At 41.0% G+C, this 22,430-nt stretch overlaps 1 protein-coding gene across 3 annotated transcripts; it reads left to right on the top strand.

The window, feature by feature from the left end:
• Positions 1 to 5,864: 5,864 nt before the first annotated feature.
• On the top strand, positions 5,865 to 21,757 carry LOC134469341 (ankyrin repeat and SOCS box protein 2-like). Of its 3 annotated transcripts, none has more exons than XM_063223539.1 (18): positions 5,865 to 6,009; positions 6,356 to 6,442; positions 6,872 to 7,003; positions 7,753 to 7,857; positions 8,475 to 8,582; positions 10,860 to 10,994; positions 11,095 to 11,241; positions 11,371 to 11,499; positions 12,658 to 12,732; positions 13,394 to 13,531; positions 13,806 to 13,892; positions 16,713 to 16,885; positions 17,032 to 17,187; positions 17,477 to 17,722; positions 17,921 to 18,092; positions 18,916 to 19,489; positions 20,052 to 20,205; positions 20,705 to 21,757. In XM_063223539.1, the coding sequence occupies exons 1-18, from the start codon at positions 5,948 to 5,950 to the stop codon at positions 20,869 to 20,871; spliced, it is 2,847 nt and encodes a 948-aa protein (XP_063079609.1). In that variant the 5' UTR covers positions 5,865 to 5,947; the 3' UTR covers positions 20,872 to 21,757. The 3 variants fall into 3 exon arrangements, with proteins under 3 accessions (XP_063079609.1, XP_063079607.1, XP_063079610.1); XM_063223537.1 differs by having other exon boundaries at positions 12,655 to 12,732; XM_063223540.1 differs by lacking the exon at positions 13,806 to 13,892 and having other exon boundaries at positions 12,655 to 12,732.
• Positions 21,758 to 22,430: the final 673 nt, after the last annotated feature.

Raw genomic sequence — 22,430 nt, 5'->3', positions numbered from 1 at the left:
TTATGACCTATTCTCTTTCATTGTTTCAATCTGTCAGGTGCATTAAATGGTTAAAAATGAAGGCCAAGGGACATGATTTCAGCTTGGCACCTGTCAAATTCTTAAAGTAGACACTTTAAAGATACAAAAAAATCAGGTGGCATAAAAAAAGCCGGGGGGTGCGCGTGGACCCCCCTTTCCAACCCTACTAATCTTTATGCATGACATCCATATTTCTAAAAAAAAATCAAAAAGGGTGGGAAAAAGCTATGTTTGCATATACTTTGCATTGTGGAGGCAATACAATTAGCCTAACAAAAAATAAAAGCGAAGGATTCAGTGTTTTTCCTCAACGGGGGGGACGGGGGACGACGGTGCAGTTGCCTTTGGGGGGCATTAGTCCATTTAATTTTTCAATACTAAGGGGGCGTTGTCGAGCTTATGAGATCCGGGAGGCTTGTGATGAGGTCAAGGGGGCATTTGTTCAAAAAAGGTTAAGAACCACTGGTGTAGAAGCAGAAAGGATTAAATGTGTTTTAAATGATAAAAGTGAATGGAAATAATGTCAGTGTCTACAGTGTGTTGCAATTTAAGTTTAGTTTGCTGATTGAATTTGATATGATCTGAGTAACATTTCTTCTGCACAAAGCTACGTGTGTGTGTGTGTGTGTGTGTGTGTGTGTGTGTGTGTGTGTGTGTGTGTGTGTGTGTGTGTGTGTGTGTGTGTGTGTGTGTGTGTGTGTGTGTGTGTGTGTGTGTGTGTGTGTGTGTGTGTGTGTGTGTGTGTGTGCTCCCATGGTTGCCCTACATGTATTTATTACAACCTATTGATGTAGGGCACTGGCAGTATAACATGCATGTCTGCACTTTTCAAGTGAATATGAAACTTTGTAGGGTAAGCATTTCAAACTTAACAACTCAGACATAACAAACCTGCTTTGAACGTGTTTTTAAAAAGCAGGATGAATGGGGAAATGCATCAAAATCTAAACAAAAAAATTACAGTATGCCCATGTAATGCTCCTTTGATATCTTCCAGTTAGTCAGACATGATAAAAACCTTACAAATAAACCACATAGTACAACACTGTGGCATCCCGTAGAACATGAATTGTTAACTGCATTTGGAAACCTTTACACTGTTGATGTTACTACTGCATTGTGTTGTTAACAGCAGTGTTCATTTTGTCAGCTTTTTTTTATTTAGTCGTAGTCTTAGTCACAATGACGATCTATTTTAGTCTTAGTCATATTTTAGTCATTGCCTTCCAAATTTAGTCTTAGTCTAAATGATGAAAATCAAAAAAGGGCATTGACGAAATATTTTAGTCATAGTCATGGTTGACGAAATTAACACTGGTTAACAGTAACTGGTAGAGTGCTTAATGATTTAAATGCTGATGACACAGGTATCTATGTCTGAGTATATAATTGTAACTCACTGACTGGCAGAAGTGATTAAATGTGGTAGAATAGGAAGGATGAGTGAGGTCACACTCTCTCTCTCTCTGTGTAACAACATGCCTAGCACGCATGTGAACATGTGTATGTGAATGTGTTCCTGATCGTGAGAACGCTGACTGTCTGCTTGGGAGCTGTCCGGAAGGACCAGCAACTATTGAGGTCATGTAATAATTATAGCTGCGGCAGTGTAAAACACAATGAGACAACACATTCTCAATTATAATTAATGAATTCAATATTATTATCAACGTCCATTTTAGCAGCAAAAAAGGAAAAATAGCCGTACAGATTCATCCAACAAAACACAATGAAATAGAGGTGAGAAGGGTACAGTACAGTTGGTTAAGCCACCAGTGGTTCACACCACTTTTCATGCTCCTGACGTTACAATTGCAATGTAGCCACTAAGCCGCATATGCTCTTAGCAAACAGCTGCAGAGTTCAGCCCAGTGTCCAGGGATGTTTCCTTCATGGTATTGACTGTATACCAAATACCTCACAAGCATGAACAACAAGGCTAAATAATCACATACAAAACAGTATAACAACGAAAAATAAAAGTGTACTAGACAGTGACTTGTGAGAAATTTCACCCCTATCATTCTCTGTAGACTACCTGCTTTCAAATAATTTTACTTATTGTCTTAATGCACTTTACCAGGATAGGTTCTACTTTAAATACTATATTTATGTCTTACCTGTAACTTTTACTCCACAGTACTATATAATAGTTGTATCTGTCAACACTCATTTCTGGTCATGTTAATCCTGTCTACCTCATCTCACAGAGTATGTTTTTTGCACATTTGTCTACCCCAACTCACAGAATATGTTTCTGCACAATTACCTTTTTTTTTTTTTGGGTCTTTATTTTTTCCCTCCCTGACTACCTGTTTTAGATGTGTCTGTCCATGTCCATGTGGGCATTATGTGTATTTATGTAAGCTACTTGACGCCTTAATTTCCCCCCGGGATCAATAAAGCTACTCTACTCTACTCTACTCTACTCTACTCTACTCTACTCAAAAAAGATTGCCCCCAGTGACCTTTTGAATGCAGCATGCACTCTCTGGTCACAAAACACTTGAGAGGAGCCTGCCTTCCCTGGTGAATGGCTGCATGGTCTTTTGGGTGTTTCTTAAACTTTATTCAATGACAGAAACACTAGTTACTGTTATTTGCTAGGAAAGGTATCTGGATAAACTTTTCAAATCATCAATTTCTGCTGTATTGTACTTACACCACCCTGATTAGTATTAGCTAGCATGAGAGCATGTTGAACTCGTCCTAAGGCAGAAGCACATGTCAAAAAGTGGGAGGAGACAGTAGGGCTCGGACTTCAGGACTAAAAGTAGCCTGGGGGGAGACTTGAAGATAATACTTTCTGTTGCATAACCACACACACATGCCACATTTTATGGAATATCTTTTAAGTATATATATATATAAAACCAAAAGCCTATTCAAAAGTTTTGCCCACCTCTCACTACAACTTCACTAGGCATGTGAGCTGGCAATCCCTCACATACCCATGGCATTTGACTCCCGCTGATGAGAAGAGATCTTTCTCGTGCTAGGTGTAGCATTTCAGAAGCAGCCCATACAGTGGGATCAGCAGCTAGCAAAGCAAAACACTCCATACACCCATACGTGTGCTAGCTTGGGACGTGCTATAGGCTTCAACAAGAGAGGTAGTCACAGAAGACAGTCAGTCACAGGTACCCAAGGCTGTAACAGGTTCACACACTAAGGATCTCTGAAAATATAACTGAAATAACTTCTGGAAAAAAGGGAGACCATATTTGTTGGTAAGTGAACTGCCGTCTGGCTTTGCTGTGGAATGGTTTGACATGAAACAAAATAAAACGGTGTCATAGTAACTTAACTTCAAATGTAGAGTTAGGCTGAGGACATGTCGGACTGATCCCCATGTGCCTCCATCTGTATCCATGAAGGCATGTAAACACCTACAGATGTAAAAACAGACTTGTACAACTGATGCAACCACCATGCAATGTTTGTTTTCATTTGCACTCACATGTAGGCCTATGGATAGTTAGTTTAGTGTTATGGCATTACATTAATAATGTATCATCCACACTGTATCAAGTTTGAGCCATACCATTTAAAGCAACAATTTGATGTTACAGAAGACATTTAGAATGTGTAGACCTATAGCCTACTGTTCATAGTAAATTTACCAGAAATCCACATTGTTGTCATACAGCACCAAAAAGGTGAGGTTCGTCACCTCTGTACGCACAATTGAATTTGACAACTATGTTGTCAATTTCCTGTGCTATTTTAAAATTGGCAAGATATTGTTAAACACGAGGGGACACAAAAGGGCTTAGAGTGCTCAGGAGACTGTGCAAATGTTACTATAGTCATGCAGGTGCTCAGAAGGCCCATGTGTTTTTAAACAGAATTGGCATGTTATGTTGAAGGCTTTGAAAAAATATGTTTCCTCAAATCTCAAAGTGCCTCTGCTCTTTCCTCCTTTTTTGGAATGCTAAAAAAGCATTGTATTTCATGGTGATATGAACATTTCAAGTGGGCTAAATAACATGATGGACAATGAACATGGAGCTCAAAACACCTCATGAAAACCATTAGGCCTATGTGAAATACATGAAATTCTTTGTTGACTTTGGTACCCGTCCTCTGAGATGAAATTTGAGCTGTCAGACATGTCGCTGAAGGAGACAGGTGCAAAAAGCCTGACAGCAAGCAGGAGGAAGTTGGTGACAGTCAGTGGCGTGCATGTGGAACTTCTGGCTGCCTTACTACACTATCAGAGATATCTAACAAGAGCCAATATGGCGGCAGAGTGTTCCATCTCCCCGTAGCAATCGTCTCTGAAACTATAGGCTATATGTTATATCAGGTCATTATTGTCACATGCTTATTGCGAAGCATTTGTAGATCCTCATGTCAACATGGACCACAGTACATTGTGACAAAAAAAAAAGTTCAAAATGGGCAATTTCTGTCCAGTAGGGCAAAGGGGCAGATGCCTCTGCACCACCTCATCCCCATCTGTGACTGTGCATGCCTATGGTGATGGTGACAGTGGGTTGAGGGAAGAGAAGTATACTGTATGTTAAAGCCGGTCTGTAGAAAGTCTGTCTGAAAGTCACATTGAAAGTGAAATCTTTTAGTCTGAGGAAGGGCCAGGGTGGCCTGAAACGTCACACAGAAATGAAATGGATTAAATGGGAGCTCACCGGTGTGCTTTTTTTTCCCATTACCTATGGACTTAACTTTTTTGAACCTGCACCCAAAACCAGTCTTATTTGGATGTGTGTGAGATTTGATTGGGAAGTGAAAATGCAAACATCCTATTGGCAAAAGAGACTGACTAAATCAATTGCTTAGGAAAGGATTCCTGATGGTGTAATAAAATGATATAGGCCTACATTATATGATTGGCAACAAAAATAGAACATAAAACTGGCATATGGCAAAAACCTGTGTGAGTATCTTATGGTATTTTGTCATTGTATTAAAAGGAAATATAGATAGGCCTATAACAAATAAATGAGTTGTTGTACAAAGGTCTTTCTGCCAGGACTTCATTCCATCATATGGGGTACCTGCAATTTGCTCTATCGTCACCTTGCAAAAATAATCACACAAGTTGAGTTTTTAAAGACATAAATCCTCCTCATGGTGCTTATACCCATGGTAGAACTGCCTAAAACCTGAACTGAATAGATCAAGAGATTATTTTAAATTTGATTTTGAATTGATTGCAAGAGGTGCATCTTGAGAGGAGAATTCAAGGGGTAAATTAATTATTTTACAGAGATCATGCTCTATGACCATGGACAAACATCAAGCTACCAAGAGGTCGTATAGGAACATTCAAAAGCATACCGTAGAGTTGTTGACATTTTTTCAGCCATACTGGAACTGTCATCTGTAGAAAATGTGGGACAGATGTAGTATAGGGTCTTGGTGTTGGGATTGCAGGATCGATTACTGTGCCTGTTGAAAAATGTGGATAGGGGAGTGAATAGCCACACTTTTCCACAGTCTCTTGCCCACTGCTATGGAAGAGGTTGCATAACAAAACAATCTGGAGGTAAACTAGTGGTAAACCAGGTTACGTTAACTTTGAGGTGGAGGAAACATTGATCTAATAGAAGAATCCTCATTTTCTTACCTAAATGGCACAGGGTGGGCTATCAGCAGATTTGCCACTTGTAGGTTAACTTTCTTTTCTTGGAATACCCTCCTGACAAGACAAACAAGGAAGCACATGAAAAACAAAAGATGATAGAATCAAATATTGAAAAAAGTCCATTGGTACACAGAAGCAATCCAGTCATCTGCCATAATATAGTGTCATTTTGTTCCATTTAGTAAGATGATGATAATGATAATAAACAGAGATTATTGTGATATCATTTGCCATATTTTACTTTTTTCTAATTGTAGTGCGCTCAGACAGGGGAAACCAGAGATTGACAATCATTCCTTTCTTGCGGGCAACAAGAAGATGCACTCTTCGCGACACAACTACAACTCGCCCTTCAGGCCCCCATCAACAACCTCTAAATTGTAAGTCTTATTGCTTCAGGTGCTATACAGGTTGGACTGTGGGGCAAACATAAAACACTAAAATTACAACCAAAAAAAAGGTGTATTTGTTTTGTCATGGAGGTCATTGCAGTTACAGATGGGAGACATGGATCTCTTCTCTCTTCTCTTCTCATGGATTTTGGTCAATTTAGAAGAAAAAAAAATTAACTTGAAACAAATGATGAACCAATGTCAACACACTCTTTTTCAAAGGCCATTAGAATAATATTACAATATAATACTATTATAATATTATGATATAATCTATAATACTGTCACACTTTTGCCACTTTTGTTACTCCCTGGTCATTTTCTTTTTGTATAGCGGAGACGATGGCAGCTTGTCATCCTTGTTGAGCAAGTATAACTTGCCCCTGAGGAGTGCTTCGGAGACCACAAAGAATGCCCAATAGTAAGCCTCTTTGTTTAATTGTTTCTTTTGTTGAAGGCAGGTAAAGACTTGTGAAAACATAGGCCTAATCTTTTTTAGACGTTTGCTTTAAGGTAGAGTATGTACTTTTTTGAAGTTTATTTCCAGAATGTATGCTGCCCATTCCTAAATGCCATCTTTTTCATGAGTATTTTCCACCACCATCAATTTCTAATTATTCTTGGCTGCCATTTTGAATCTCCAATAATATACATCTTTTGCTGCAAAACGTTGTGTACTTTGGTCAGACCATTAAATATAAGTTTGTTATTTCTAAATAATCATGAAATCACATTTGGGAATGGGCAGCATAGCGACAATGAACTGCATAGTTGCAATGCCACAATACTACATACTACTGTGGAACGACTATAATAATTTAAATCTTTTCTTCATCATCATATTTTGCAGTGACTACGCTAGCAAGAGAGACTACACCAACAGGACTAGTGACAACTATTCGCCTCTCACAGTCACTTTTCTGAGCAAGTTAAATTCATCCTCATGGAGCTCTCCATTGGAGATTACAAGGAACACTAAATAGTAAGTATTTATAGTTATATTACAATTGGCTGACATTTTTATCCGAGGTGTCTTACAGTTATTACCGAGTATTGGTTACAGGCCGTGGAGCATTGTAGGATTAGTTGCCTTCTGCAAGGGCACTTCAGCCATGGATGGTATGGGATTCAAAACCTTCAGACTCCCTAACCATTACGCAATAGTCTGGCCTTGCCGACGTAAGCAATCCAGTCAAAAATAAATGTTAAAAAATCCTTCCATGTTACGTCTTGGCCGGCTGTAGGCCAGGGATTTAATCTTGTTACCAGCCAACCGGTACAACAGCAAACAAGGGTGTAGTAAGACCTTGCTACTATCATTATATCACTGCCCATTTTACAGTGGTGAATATTATGGGGGAAAAGACTGATGGGAGGGGAGAAACCTTCTCCGTATCTCAGTCTGTGAAGATGCCTAAATCTGTTCCTTGTCCTTCTTTAGGTGCATGACTGTGTAAGCTTTGATTGACTGAACATTCAACAGTTGAACAGGAGTAGACGTTATACTGTAGGCTGCAAACACATTCACAGTTCCTCTCACTATACTCATGAGCTGATCAAACCTGCAACCGCATGTCCTATTGTGTCTGCAAGTGGAGCTGATAGTTGGAGATTTGAACAAAAGATAATGAATGGACTGGGTCAGGGTAGCAGCAAATGTTGGGCCCTATGTACAATCAGCCCCTGGACTGGGTTACATATTTGCTGACATTCGCTGATCTTATTTTGCAGTGACTACACAAACAGGACTAAAGACAGCTACTCTTCTCCTGGAGAGTATAAGAGTCCAAGTTACTTGAGCAGCAAGTACAGCTCTTCCTCAAGGAGCTCTTTACTGTAAGTATTATGTTTTTTTTTTTAAACATTCCACAGACCGTGGAGGTTAGTGTCCTTTAATCATAATAATAATAATTAATCCTTTACCTGTACCGTTAAACCTACTGTACAATTGCACTTACAGTACATCCAATGAAGAGCAGTCCCAAATCAAATATTGATTTATTTAAAAAAGGGAGGAAAAAGCAGAGGCACTCTGAGATTTGAAAAATATAAAAAATATATAAAAAAGCCTTTAATTAAACATGGCAATTCTGTTTAAAAACACATGGGCCTATGCGTTGCGGCCATATTGGCCTTCATCAGGGCATCAGCCTCTGCTTTTTCCTCCCTTTTTTGGACTTACACTTCACCCGGTACAGATGAGCACCTGAGTAATATATTGTCTTGCAAAGTCTTTAAGCCCTTTAGTGTCTTCTCATTGATTTATTTAAGTTTCTCAGAGTGTGCCATGCAGAAACATTCAGACAGTACATTCTTCATACTTTCCCATATCAATCCATGCTGTGTGGGGGAAAATCCTCACAAGTGTACAGAGTTCTTCTTAAATTCAGAGTTTGTGTCAGTGTGTCATCTCTGTGCACATTTGCTTGCTTTTTTTCTGAACATGGAAACAGGAGAAAAGATGACCTCTATTCCTCTCCTGGAAACACGAGCTCCTACATGAGTAAATACAACTCACCCACACCGAGCACCTTATTGGACACCACAAAGACCACAAAATAGTGAGTTTTGCAGTGTTTTCATTTTTGATAAATGATGATGACAGATGAACAACCCACTTTTTAGGAGGTACACTTTAAGCTTAAACTATGAGGGTTTTTTTTATCCGTTAAGACACAGCATTATTAATCCATTAAGTCAATGGATCACTGTAGCATGTAGCATGCTACACGGATCCATAGACTTTCACTAGCTTAGCGACATGCTCCCTCTTTTAAATTGTCTTGAAGCAAGACAACAACTTACATGAAAAATAAGACACTTAACCACCTTCATAAACCCTGGCCAATGATTTTAACTGTATTAAGCCCCAAAATATTGGCATACCCCTTTAAGCAATCTTCGGAACAGTGGTTTTATGGTTGCCGCTGTCAATGGTTTGAAACATGCTCCGGCATTTCAGTCTCAGACTGCCATCACTACTTTTGATCATAACTTCATGCAATGTACATCATTTAACCTATAAATTTACATATAGATAATGTTACGCATATTCACTTTACATTTTCCTGATGCCTATTTGTCTTCCTCTGGTGGCCAGTCCTGGCGTAGGGTGGGGTTGGAGACGGCCCCTTTCTCACAGCCAGTGTACGAAATGTCATTGTCTTTATTTTTAATGATGAGTCAAGCCTGAGTCTAAAAGAAGTGTCGGTAACACTTTACTTGACGCTGGTGTCATAAGCATGTCATTACAGTGTCATAATAGTGTCATGGCACAGTCATAGATAAGTCATAAACATTATGTCCATGTCATAAACATTTTATGACTGCTGGCCTTAAGTGACATTCGGTTATGGCAAAGACAACCTTGGATTGTCTTTGCCATAACCAAATGTCACTTAAGGCCAACAGTCATAAAATGTTTATGACATGGACATGTTTATGACACATGCATAACTGTGCTATGACACTATTATGACACTGTAATGACATGCTTATGACACCGGCGTCAAGTAAAGTGTTACCAAAGTGTCTAACTCAGCTCAAGTACCTCAGCACTTGAACAAATTCTGACAACACTGTGTTGACTGCAAAAGTTATGTCCGGTTGAATTGTCTCTGTCAAGGCTTTGTCAAGTCAGTTAGTTCAGAGTGACGGTCTACTCCTAGACTTGACAAAGAATCTTTTAAATCTTCCCAGGCTTAGGCTTTGTTTAATGCAGTTTAAAGACACACTAGTTCTGCCATTGGCAATAAGTGAAAGAAAACAGTGACCTGACGGTAGGCTAGCGCCAGCTATTAATATACAGAGGCATGTCATGGACATAGGTTAAGCCCGGCTTACAGTGTGCGACTTTTTGCCCGATTTTACCACGATTTGTCACTCACACGACTTCTTGGGAGTTGGGACGATTTTTTGCTCAATCACAGGTCAATCGTGAGTCTGCATCGTGTAGTGTACATGGGGTAACTAACGACAAGCGATTTCACCTCACGATCGTGCAGTCGTAGGGTCGCAAGAAAATCTAAACTATTTTAAATCCTGGTCGTCCCTCGTGAGTAAATCGCACAGTTAAAGCAGTGCTACGACCCGATTTGACACTACACATGCACAAATTGATAGGGCAGCACGATTCGCTCTTGAGCGCGTCCTCATCTCTATCTCAGGTGTGCGTGTTCCCTCTGCAGACCCGGGAAATATGCCTTTCATGGCGCACAGTGGGAGCATTCTGCTCGCATCTGACTGTTGGCTCGTATAATAATAATAATAATAATAATTGTAGTATAGCACTGTATCATACAAGGCATGTATGTGCTTAACAAATGGGAAAAAAAACATCATTGTTAGAGATGGATTTAAAAGGAGAGGTAGAGAGGAGAGGCAGAAATAGCAGGAAGGCAGAGGAAGAAGAGATAGATAGAGATTGTAGAGTCATAAGGTCAATGTAGGTTAGGACCAGGATTCTTAGATGCGTAAGGTCCATAGTGGCTGGGTCTAGCATAAGTCATAGATAGTCACACAGAGATTGGGCGCTCAGATGCGGCCCCTGGTGGCATCAGGGGTGAGGTTAATACCCACGATTGAGAATATTGCACTGTGTATGCCCGCCTTTAGGCTCCTCCAATGAGAAGTGGGTTTACAGGACAAGACAAGTTGGGCAGACTAACGCTTGCAAAGAGTTGAAGTCGCAATAGCCAGGCTACTCTGTTGAAAACATGGATTAGCCAGATAACCTAACCTGGAATATAACAGAGTGTTGCGCAATTGTTTTAGGATGTGTTTTATGTTCTTGTTATAGGCTACTGATCTGACATTCCCTTCCCGTTTGTGCTTTGCAGTGAATCCCGAAACACTAGGAGAAGAGATAGTGATCGCTATTCTCCTCCTAGAGACAGGAGCCTAAGCTCCTCCATGAATAAGTACGGCTCACCCACAAGGAGCGCCTTATTGGACACTACAAAGACCACAAAATAGTGAGTATTGTATAGGTTTGACAGTGAGTGAGTATTAAGACGATACCTTTTTTTTTTGATCTTCTGACATATGCTTGCTTTCTGTTTCTGTATTTTGCAGTGAATCCCAAAACAGGAATAAAGATATTGACTACTCCTCTCCTGGAGACAGGAGTCTAAACTCCTTCATGAATAAGTACGGTTCACCCACAAGTAACGGCTCACCCAGAAGGAGCTCCTTATTGGACACTACAACGAGCACAAAATAGTGAGTATTAGGCCTGTAGTAGTCTATAAGGGTTTGACAGTGAGTGAGTTTTAAAACGATAACTGTTTATTTATTATTATTATTATTTAGATCTAACATTTGCTTGCTTTCTCTTTCTGTAATTTGCAGTGAATCCAAAAAAAGGAATAAAGATATTGACTACTCCCCTCCTGGTGACATGAGTATAGGCTCCTTGATGAATAAGTACGGCTCACCCAGAAGGAGCTCCTTATTGGAAATTACAACGAGCACCAAATAGTGAGTATTATATGGGTTAGAGAGATCTCCCCACAGTCCTGAGACTTAAAGAAGTGGGTGGAAGTGTTTTCCTAGCGACACAGCCATTGTCTGAATGTATGAGCACTGACCATAGCTTGGTTCCACGTAGCAGTAGCTGTCTGCCGTCGGCATCGAAAGCTTTCAGCCAGAATGTATTAATTTGTTGGATTTCCCCCCCAATTACTTTCTATGTAGGCCTACTGTACATTCATATCGAGTGCAAATGATGGTGCAAATCACAGAGGGCTTGACTTGGTCATTTCGGTTTGGGAACTATTTCCCAGTGTGGAAAAACTCAGCCGACGCACACACCAATTTGGGGTTTCCCAATGATGTTCCGTGGTGTGTGGACCCCAATGAGATTCTGCGGTGTGCGACGGCTGTTTTTCTGTAAATAATTCCCAAACCGAAATGACCACATCAAGCCCTCTCTGTTGATTTGCACTCTATGTGATTGTACAGTACACAGAAAGTAATTTGGGGAAAAAAATCCAGCAAATCTTTTGATGGCGACGGAAGACTGCAGCTACTATGCACATTTAGGCTACTACACGAAACCAAACTGAGGTCAGTGCTGATAGATGTGGACAATGGCTGGATCGCAGAGAAAACACTTTCACCCACTTATTTAAGTCACAGGACTGTGGGGAGACCCTCAGTTTGACCTGAGCGTGGCGCATCCCTTTAAAGGAACAGTCCACCCCTTTTTGATTTTAACATTTTTGCAATATTTCCAAGCATTATTCATGAATGCGCATATCATTGTTGTCTATGCCAAATTAAGCATAGCAATGCAAGTCTATGGGGGCAAACAAAACAAATGTACTTATGAACTACTTTAAAATGAATTTGAAATTCACCAGAGTGAAAAACAGCTATTTAATCCCGTCCTGTTATCATTTGTGGCTTGATGCTATTGCCCTCATCTACTTCCAGTGATTATGCTAAGCTATGCTAACGATTCTGATCCAATAAATCTAAGTGCTGAAAACACTGAGAAGAAAATGATATGCACGTTCATGAGTAATGCTTGGAAATTCTGCAAATATGTGAAACTCAAAAATGGGTGGATCGTTCCTTTAAGACAATACGTCTTCCAGATCTGACATTTGCTTGCTTTCTATTTGTAATTAGCAGTGATTCCCCTCCTGGTGAGATGAGTATAGACGCCTTGATGGAGAAGTACCGCACACCCACAAGGAGCTCAAAATAGTGAGTATTGTTGCTTAAAGTTATAAGCGGAAAGTTGTTTTTAAGTCATATTTTCTTTAAAGGGACAGTCCACCTCAATTTAAGAAATTGCTCATACTGTATGTAGTTAAGTCCCGGTAAAATATGAGACTAGGCCTACATATGATTTTTCGTCTATGTGTTTGCATTGTCCAGTTTAACAGTGTAGCCAAATTAAGCACAGCAATGCAAGTGTATGGGAGCAAACAAAACATTATGAAATGTATTTATAAACTACTTTAAAATGAATGTAAAATAGTGCAAAACAGTGCAACATCGCTATTTAGTCATGTGATCATTTGTGGCTTGATGTTAATGCTCCCATTTACTTCCAGTGATTATGCTAAGCTATGCTAATCATTATGATTACAATAAATCTAAGTCCTGAAAATACTGAGAAGACAATAATATGCACATTCATGAATAATGCAAAAAAAAGGGTGGACTTTTCCTTTAACGGTCATGGGATTCCTTGAAAAAAGAGTACGAAAAAAAATCTCTTGCTCTGTTCAAAGCCTATAACCTCTTAACAAAAATGGCCGCACCTGATATTTGGAGGGATTCTCAACACAGAAACAAGATAAAAGTTCTAACTGTAGTTTACAGGTCTGACCTGATCTGTTTCCTGTTTGTATTTTTGCAGTGCCTCCCAACATGGGGACGAGATACAGGCCTTGATGACGAAGTACTCCACACCTTCATCTTTTTCCCCACCCACTTATTTCTCATCCAATACCTCTCCCTTATTGAGCACTTCATTGGAGGCTACAACCAGCTATAAGTAAGCAATACTGTTCATTTAAAATGAGAAGTCTTCAACACTTGTGTCATCATTGACTAATCAGGAAAGTTAAGAGTAATATGCAATATACTGATTATATATTGTAGATTTCCACATCAACCTATATCCAACTACCATCCTTCTTGATTTGAGCTTTGGTATAGACAGAGTGTACTTCACGTGTAGTTGTTACTGTAAAAATTGTCCTTACATTATTACCACTCTGCAATTATGTGTATAACAATTGTTTATTTCCTATTTTTGTTGTGCTCAGTGAATACAAACAAAAGGGTGGTTACCTCTCCACTCTTGGAGATCCAATGGTAGCTAACTTCACACCCTGGTGGATCATTTCTAAAAAGTAAGAAGAGACTGGTTTGAAAGACTGGTACTGGCAAAAAAGCAAACCATTGCCATGTAGCAGAGCTTGGCATGGAATGCTGGTTCAGTTCCCCATACTGTATCCTCAGACATAATATGCTATGAGTTACAGTATCTATGGGCCTGGCTTTTACCTGATTTGGCCATGCGTTTGTTGTGAGGCTGTGGGTTCGAGACTAGGTCTGAACTGCACAGGGTGACCTCTGTTCCACTGCTGCCGTGACCTGGATGGGAGAGAGGTTTAGCAGAGTCATTGGGCTTTTCGCAAAGCTAGTGTCTGTAGTCAAAAGCTGTGAAACGCAATACAGTACAAACGCAATCTGCACAAACAATGACCAAGTTGTGCTGAGTTATTTGAAGCTATTCACATCGTGGAAACAACAATATACCATATATTGTGGTTAAAGGTACACTGTGGAGGAAATGGTCAGAAAAGGTACTGCAACTATGCTGCTCATTGAAACTGGGTTGCCTATTGCCAAATTTGATCTTTTCATTAACGTTTACAAAGTAATGAACTAATATTTTCTAGTATGGCCCAAGTACAGTCATTTTTGCACAGTGTACCTTTAAACATGCATGGCTTTCCACACTTGTAATAGTGCCTAGCACGAGCATGGAGACGTGAAGGATTCTGGGTATTTTGTGTCGGCAAGGATTAATCAAGTGTATGCTACGAATCAAGAGCGTGGCACTTGGTAGATTTTGAAGCAGGCTTCACTTTGGAACAGTACTTGGCCAGCTGTGATGGCGTGAAAATGGGCGTTACTCGTCCTACCAAGGCTAGAACACTAGGCTTTGAGAAGTGCCCATTGCATCTTCTTAAGTTGCCCAATCAGAATAAAGCGTCAAAACGACCTCTCTTCCTCAATACGTTCATAACAAACACATGTGCGCACCAACTGGTCCACATGGCACCGCTAAATATCTTGTGTTGACTGCAAATGTTACGTATTTTACAAACTACAACGGGAGTGAGGTAGAGCGAAGATTCAAGAGAAGATTGTCATGGTGCTGATGATGAAAGGTTAAACTTCCTGAGATAGGACCATAATGACTCCCACTCACACCTTAGAATCCTTTTTGTTGTGTTTTATTTTTTCATGGCAGGTTAACGTTTCGACCTCAACAGTCTTCTTCAGATCAGACCAATCTGAAGAAGACTGTTGAAGTCGAAACGTTATCCTGCCATGAAAAAATAAAACACAACAAAAAGGATTCTAAGTATGCAGACTTTTCACTCTGAAAACTACAGTTGGCCTTCGTCCTGCACCTTTCCCTGGGATGTGCACAATCCTCTCCTTCAACTGAATCCCACTCACACCTTGGCATATGACAGGTCATCATTCTCTGGGGAGGTGTGGCATTGACACTTCACACCTGAACATGTGATGTCAAGAAGTTAAGGGAGGGGGCCAAGAAGTAGCCAGGCCACGCTCTCCTAGAGACGCAACACTTTCAGTGTTGCAACTAGTCAGGTCAAGAGCAATGCAAGTACTTTCTGAGCTCCCGAAAAAAAGGGAACTCCTCCCACTTTGTCTGGAAGCTAAAAAACCATCAGCGAACCAAGGGAGGCAGGTCAACCATGCCATTTGGGAAATGTTAATTATTATGCTCTTGGTCAGACCAAGTCTAGAAGAGAATTGAAAGTCGATGATAATCAGGCTAGCCAAGAAGTACAGTATTAACTACTAGCTTTGTCTACATTTATATAGCCCATTTACACAATTGACCGAAAGTGCTATCAAATACGTACAGTATACAGATTTTCATATTCACACACCAGCTCTGGAGACAGCCAAGAAGGCACCAAATGTCTAAACCTAGCACTGGAAGACTGTCTATGCTAGTTTTACTTATCTGAAAGGTGGTATCAAATCTTGGAATGAAATGTATTTAGCAAAGGAGTAGGTTTGGCTTGGAAAGCGGTGGGGACATGGGGACATTTCAATGGCAAATTGTCCGGATATGCGTTTTTTGCATTACATTTGTGGAAAAAGAGGTGGGGACAAGCTAGGTTTATCTCAAAAGTGGTATGGACATGTCCTCACCATTCACACCTAAATTATGCCCATGTTATTTAGGTTAATTGACTCTGTAAAGTAAGTTGGCCCTGCTGCTTAATTTACAAACTTAAGGCAGCAGGGCAACTTACTTTTTTACGTTTAATTGGCTGCAATGTTTTACAGTGTGAAATGCATATGCTTAATCTCAAACTCGCAAGAACCTCAGTCTTAGATTCTTAAGGCTCTAGTCCCTGGCCCTAAGTTTGTCCACCTCCAGGGTTGCCAGATGAGGCTGATGATTTCCAGCCCAAAAAATGCTCAAAATCCGCCTAGAAGCACAAAATCTCAGGCGGGTTTTTCTGCTAAATGCCATTTTTACCCGCACACGGCCATCCTAAGCAGCCCAATTGGGCGGGAAACAGCCCAATCTGGCAACACTGCCCACCTTTACATGGTGTTTTCCAACTAAAGTCTTTGGATAGTGTTAGAGTAGTGTGAGACAAAAGCAAATAAAATGGTAAGTTAGCTGGGCAGCATAAGTGTACGTATGTTCAGGGGCGTAGCAGCACATTGGGAGCCCTATGTAAAGTCAGCTCCAATGGACTCCAACAGCCATATATCTAGTACATAAATCAGACTGTGTGTGGGGCCCCTTTATATACATGGGGTCCTGGTGACTCAGTCACATTTAACCCCCCTGGACGACAACCCTGTGTATGTTGTTTGGCACGCAAGTCATTGAATGTACTGTAACAGTTTAGAAAAACAAGTTCTACATTATGTGTTTTCCTCAGGGATTTCCCTGAAATAAACAAACTCATCTGGGAGAATGATGTCGACACTCTGAAGGAACTTCTGGAAACAGCCGACTTAAAATCTGTGACTCAAGAAAGTGCGGAAGGCTGCATACATTTGCACGAGGCTGCATACTATGGCTTTTTGGATTGTCTGAAGCTACTTGTTGCAGGTATGTCTTTTGTGCGTTCAATTGCCCTTTTCCATTCAAATGTTTCACTATCACACTTGATTTACATTTGTGGCTATGTCCGTACCATTATTGATCCCTCTAACGTAGTGATTTTTTTCCCCTCACTTCACTGGCGTCAACCACAGCCTTCCCTGAGATGCTCAACAGGCGAACTGTGCATAAGCAAACGCCCCTATTATTAGCTGTCCATCGTAAGCAAGTGGACTGTGTAGAGTGTCTTCTCCGGGCGGGGGCAGATCCCAACTTGGCTGACAAACATGAAGAAACGCCTATCTATGTCGGTATGTTTGCTTCCTTTCACTGGTTTCATTCTTTTATTTTTAAGAGTGTGGGTTTTTGAACATTCTATAAGAAGAATGCATTCTATAACAATGCAAGACTCCCAGAATTCTATAGAACTTTCACTGCCCGAACAGATACACAAAATGTGTGGGCTCAGCCTAATAATAGAAGTTCCTTGAGCAATCAAACAATGGTAGCCAATGTCAATTGTCAATTTGTCCCATCGTACAGTATGTGCACTTATAGACCCTCATACATTTTTGTTTTTTGTTTTTTGCATTTTGTCAGCTTGTATGAAAGATTGTGAACAAATAGTTGAACTCCTACTGAGATTTGGAGCCAGCCCTACCAGGACGACTCTGAATGGGCTGACGCCACTGCACGAGGCCGCGGCCTACCGGAACCTGACCATCGTCCAGCGGTTGGTGAGAGCCAAAGCCCAGGTGAATGCTAGAAGCCGTTGGGGAATTGAGCCTGTGTTCACCGCAGCCCAGGGAGGGTGCCCAGAAGTGTTGAGCTGCCTAATTCATCACGGTAAGTGTAAGCTTAGTCGACTCGGCAGTCATTGTAGCCTGATTATCGTCAACTTTCGAATCTCTTCGAGACTTGGTATGACCATAACAAAGCATAACAATTAACGTTACCCAAACGGCATAGTTGACCCGCCTCTCTAGTTCTCCACTTTTTCATAACAATGACGCACAACAGTAATTATTCATCTTTTCCCTTAAGGTGCAAATGTTAACGCGAGTGCCAGTGATGGAGCAACACCTTTGTTTGAAGCAGCCAGATGGGGCCATGAGGAAGTTGTGGAGATACTCCTGGCACATGGCGCAGACGCCAACCTCCTCAATGTCACAGGACTAACTCCTCTTCACATCGCTGCCAAGAATGGCCATGAGAGGTTGGTACTTTCAGGTTATTTTTGATTATTTTGTGCACCAGAGGTGTATAAAGAAGAAAAAGCCCTGATGAAGGCCAATGCTTGGCCGAAACATGTTAAAAGTTTTTTTAATGAAGACGGAAGAGTGCCTTGGATTTCATCAAACATCTCCAAGTTATGTCTAACCAAAGAGCACCTTCGCACTACTAAACGAAACGCCGAAGCCCTCTGACCTACACCTTTGTTTAGTGTATAAAGAAGAAGTTGAAGTACTCTTATTGATGTAATTACAACACCACATGCTCTTACATCATTCATACACCAGTTACTCCACTGTACGTACAAAGGTAGATATACTAGCTAAGAGTTTTTGTACTTTTACTTTAGTTCAATAAAGACGCTTTTGCACACCTCTGTAGTTGGGCAGGTGCGTAGGATGTTATCCCAGCCGGGTTGTCAGTCAAGTGAAAAGAGATCCCGCACACTGTCCATTCCACCAACAAACTTTAATACAACGTTTCGGTCATCCGACCTTCTTCAGGTAAAGTTGAACCTGAAGAAGGTCGGATGACCGAAACGTTGTATTAAAGTTTGTTGGTGGAATGGACAGTGTGCGGGTACTTTTACTTTACAAATCTCTGCTGTGCATTATTAAGTTCAAGTCTATTACAATAGGCCAAATATAATTAATTAAGGTTAGGGTTTGGGTTAACCCATTTGAGATTCATGAAGACGACTTGAAAAATATAACATTGTATGCTTGACCCATCATCACCCAAATTTTACTCTGTAAGTCTGTAACATGTCTGTGGATTTCCTTTTTCTTATTTTCTTTCTGATTCAGGGTCGTGGCCTTGTTGATTTCAGCCACCGAGTTGAGAAGTATAAATGAAAGCGGCATCAGTCCCATCCACCTTGCAGCCGAGTGCGACAGGGAGGACATTTTGGAGATCCTTATCCAGGCACAGTTGGACGTCAACGCCACGCTGTCCCCGGCGTACTCCTTGAAGTACGAAGACCGCCGGAGCACCGCACTCATTTTCGCCGTGCGTCAAGACAACTGGGAGGCCGTGTCCATGCTGCTCGAGGCTGGCGCAGACCCCAATCTGGACGTCTTCAACCCTCTCTTCTTCGCTCTGAGCAGCGGAGACCGAGACATGGTGTCACTGCTGCTTGAGTACGGCGCCAACGTGAACGCCACCGTGCCGACGCACGCCACCGTCTTTCCCGGAGCGCTCCTCTTCGTCATGAACCACCTCGCCATGATGAAGCTCCTGCTGGACCACGGGTGCGACGCGGCGTCCTGTTTTGAGTGCGTCTACGGAGATCTCCCACATCCCCCCGTGAAGAGAAACCGCACGTCGGGCTACAGCCTCCACTTACACGGCCCTGAGGCTCCACATGAGACAGCAGTGCAGGTCAGGGCTTTATAGTTTTCTTTCTTTCGTTTTTTAGGGGCTTTCATGCCTTTATTTGATAGGACAATGTAAGATGGAGACAGGAAGCGAGTGGGACAGAGAGACGGGGGAGGATTGGGAAATGACCTCGGCCGGACTCGAACCGGGGTCCCTGTGGGCATGCAAGCCCAAATGTGGGGGGCTTAGCGTGCTGCGTCACAGCGCCCCAGGTTTTTAGGGTTTTCTATGCTTTTTTCACCTGATGGAGTGATTGTAATCATTTGAGAATTTAGCATACTAGAGGTTGTCTTAAAGCTGTGGAATAGTTCCAGGGGCAGGTGGGGAAACTGCCCGAGGCGACACCCGAGAGGGGGCGGTACCATCACGAAACTCTGGTATTATCCAGTATTAACATTTTTTTCAAGAGTTTTTACCTTCTTTTTTTGGCAGGAGTGAGGCCACAGTGGAGGATGGGGCGCCAAATGGGGTATCGGGGGGGCACTGAAAACAATATGAAATTAACAACATTTTCTATTTCTCAGCCCCCTTTCTGTTGTGTTTGTGCTGTGTTAATTCCCTTCAGTTCTGTGAGACGCTGGCTGATCCCTATAACACTCCATGGGCCGGCCCGATCATCGAGCTCCTCCTCGAATACACGGGCAAAGTTAAGCTCTGCTCCCGCCTCATTGAAATTCTGGACACCAACAAGGACTGGGCACACATCAAGGAAAAAACAAGTTAGTATTTAATCTGTTTGTGTTTTATCTGCACATAAAACTCTGACAAATGGTTATGTTTTCCAAAAACATTCCTCACAAATGTTTCGGGCTTGCACCCTTCTTCAGTGTGAAATTGCCATTTCACACTGAAAGAGGGTGCAAGCCTGGAATGTTTGTGAGGCGATTAAAAAAGCAAAAGAAATCTGATGACTGCTTCTTTATTCATTTGAGTTCATTCATTGACAAAGTTAAGCACCCAGTGTAGAACATTACTCTACAAGGTGTTGAGAGCGCTGCCTGATCCTTTTACAAAATTAATTTCAGTCATCATGTTCTGGGTATGAATCCTTCATCAGATTATGAGGCGCATAATAGTTATGAGTCGTGTCTGAAACATCCTTGTTCAATTAAGGGGTGCAAACTTTATACCTTCACCCATACACCTGGAATTAACGATGTTCTGGTCTTGCAATGACGAATTCTAGAAATAATCTTCATTAATGCTTGACTGTTTCAGAGCCGCTCCACTCCCTAATGCACCTGAGCCGCCTGAGGATCCATGAGCTGGTTGGTCGCCACCGGATAAGGCATATGCACACACTACCCCTTCCTGAGAGACTCATCAAGTTCCTCTTGTACGACAATAGTGAGGCAGAGGACTTCATCAATTATGGATTTGACTGATTTTCCCCCCCACATTTGTGTTACATTTTTAACATTGGTTTTAAGTAATGTATTAGTATTGTTTTATTTATTTTGATCGTGATATCATGTGCAGAAAAAAGTAATAGAATATTAATTGATGACAGCCATGTGATGCCATGTTTCAGAAGTTGTATAGATAATTTTTAGACAAAAATTGAAAAGATTAGATGTAAAATATTCTTCATCTTTTTAAGTACATTGTGACGTGGTATAATTAGATTGACAGGGTCAGGGTAATTTAAAGTGTTGTGACAAAGATTTGCTAATGTACAGAGATACTGTAGTGTATAGCAAAATACTGCAGGGTTGTCAAACTCAAATTCACAATGGGTCAAAATCTAAATCTGGGACAAAGTCATGGGCTGAACCCAATATTTATTAAATAAAAAATTGGGCAAAATTGTGCAAGCACGCACTTAATACTTAGAGACAAATTTCACAAGCACTCCCATCATATATTGTTGTTGAAATGTGAATGTGCATATCCTGTTGTATATGGAGGTGAGCTATCACACTGTCCTCTGCCCACTCATATGCCTGTGAGACACTACATTTTGTTAATTAAAGTCGTGTTACTATATGGAATATGTGGGCCTACTATAATAGACATCTGAAATGATCTCACAGGCCAAATTAAATGAGCCCGCAGGTCAGATTTGGCCCCCGGCCTGAGTTTGGCATTCCTGATGTAGGCCTACTGCATATCGTATCTAAACAAAAAAGGAGGTCAATGACTCAAGTCTTCTCTATTGCCATATATGATTTGGTCACAGTCTAACTTATGGGTTTGATGTTTGATGCATTTTTTAAGGCTTTTTGTAAGTATGGCAGCAAGGTAATAAAGATGATAAACTCTGTGATAAAACTCTGTTTTTTTATTTTTTATAAAATGACAATACCTGTTTTATACCACAAGTAAACAAACTAATGACAACTGGGCAGATATTGTCAATAGGCAGTGGGGATATTGTCTTCCTATCGTGTTTTTATACCTCATCCTGATCAATTGCAATGAAGTGTTTGCTAACCATATATAATTTCATATCAAGGGATCTTCCTTTGCCAAAAATTAAATTTTGCCAATCATAGTTTGGAGTCACAGCTGGTTAATATGGAAGGGGTAAAAATCAGAGGGCCTTATAATGACTAGATATTGCTTTGTTTCCTCCGTTAGTGGTACACCTTGTCTTCATTACTCTCCAAGTCTAATTTGAAGTTTTGGTATACATTGTGACTGAAGGACCTGGATGTCATGCCTGTGTACCAAACTGTGTGTTTCTCTGCACACATAATAACCAATCCTGTTGGATATTATAATCAAACATCTTCTATTAGAGTCAGATACTTCAAGCCCAAGCATTTCCTGTGATGTGATGTCAGGTGAATGCCCCTTTAGGAGACCTTCGGTTAGGAGAGGAGACCTTTGGAGTCTTACGTTTGAGAATGAATGGAGTTCCCTTAGCCAGAGAGAGTAGAGCAGTGGTTCCCAACCAGGGGTACGTGTACCACTAGGGGTACGCGAGCACACTGCAGGGGGT

Source organism: Engraulis encrasicolus, chromosome 18 (genome assembly GCF_034702125.1).
Source record: "Engraulis encrasicolus isolate BLACKSEA-1 chromosome 18, IST_EnEncr_1.0, whole genome shotgun sequence".
Lineage (NCBI taxonomy): Eukaryota > Metazoa > Chordata > Actinopteri > Clupeiformes > Engraulidae > Engraulis > Engraulis encrasicolus.
This window is presented reverse-complemented; position numbering and strand designations above follow the sequence as displayed.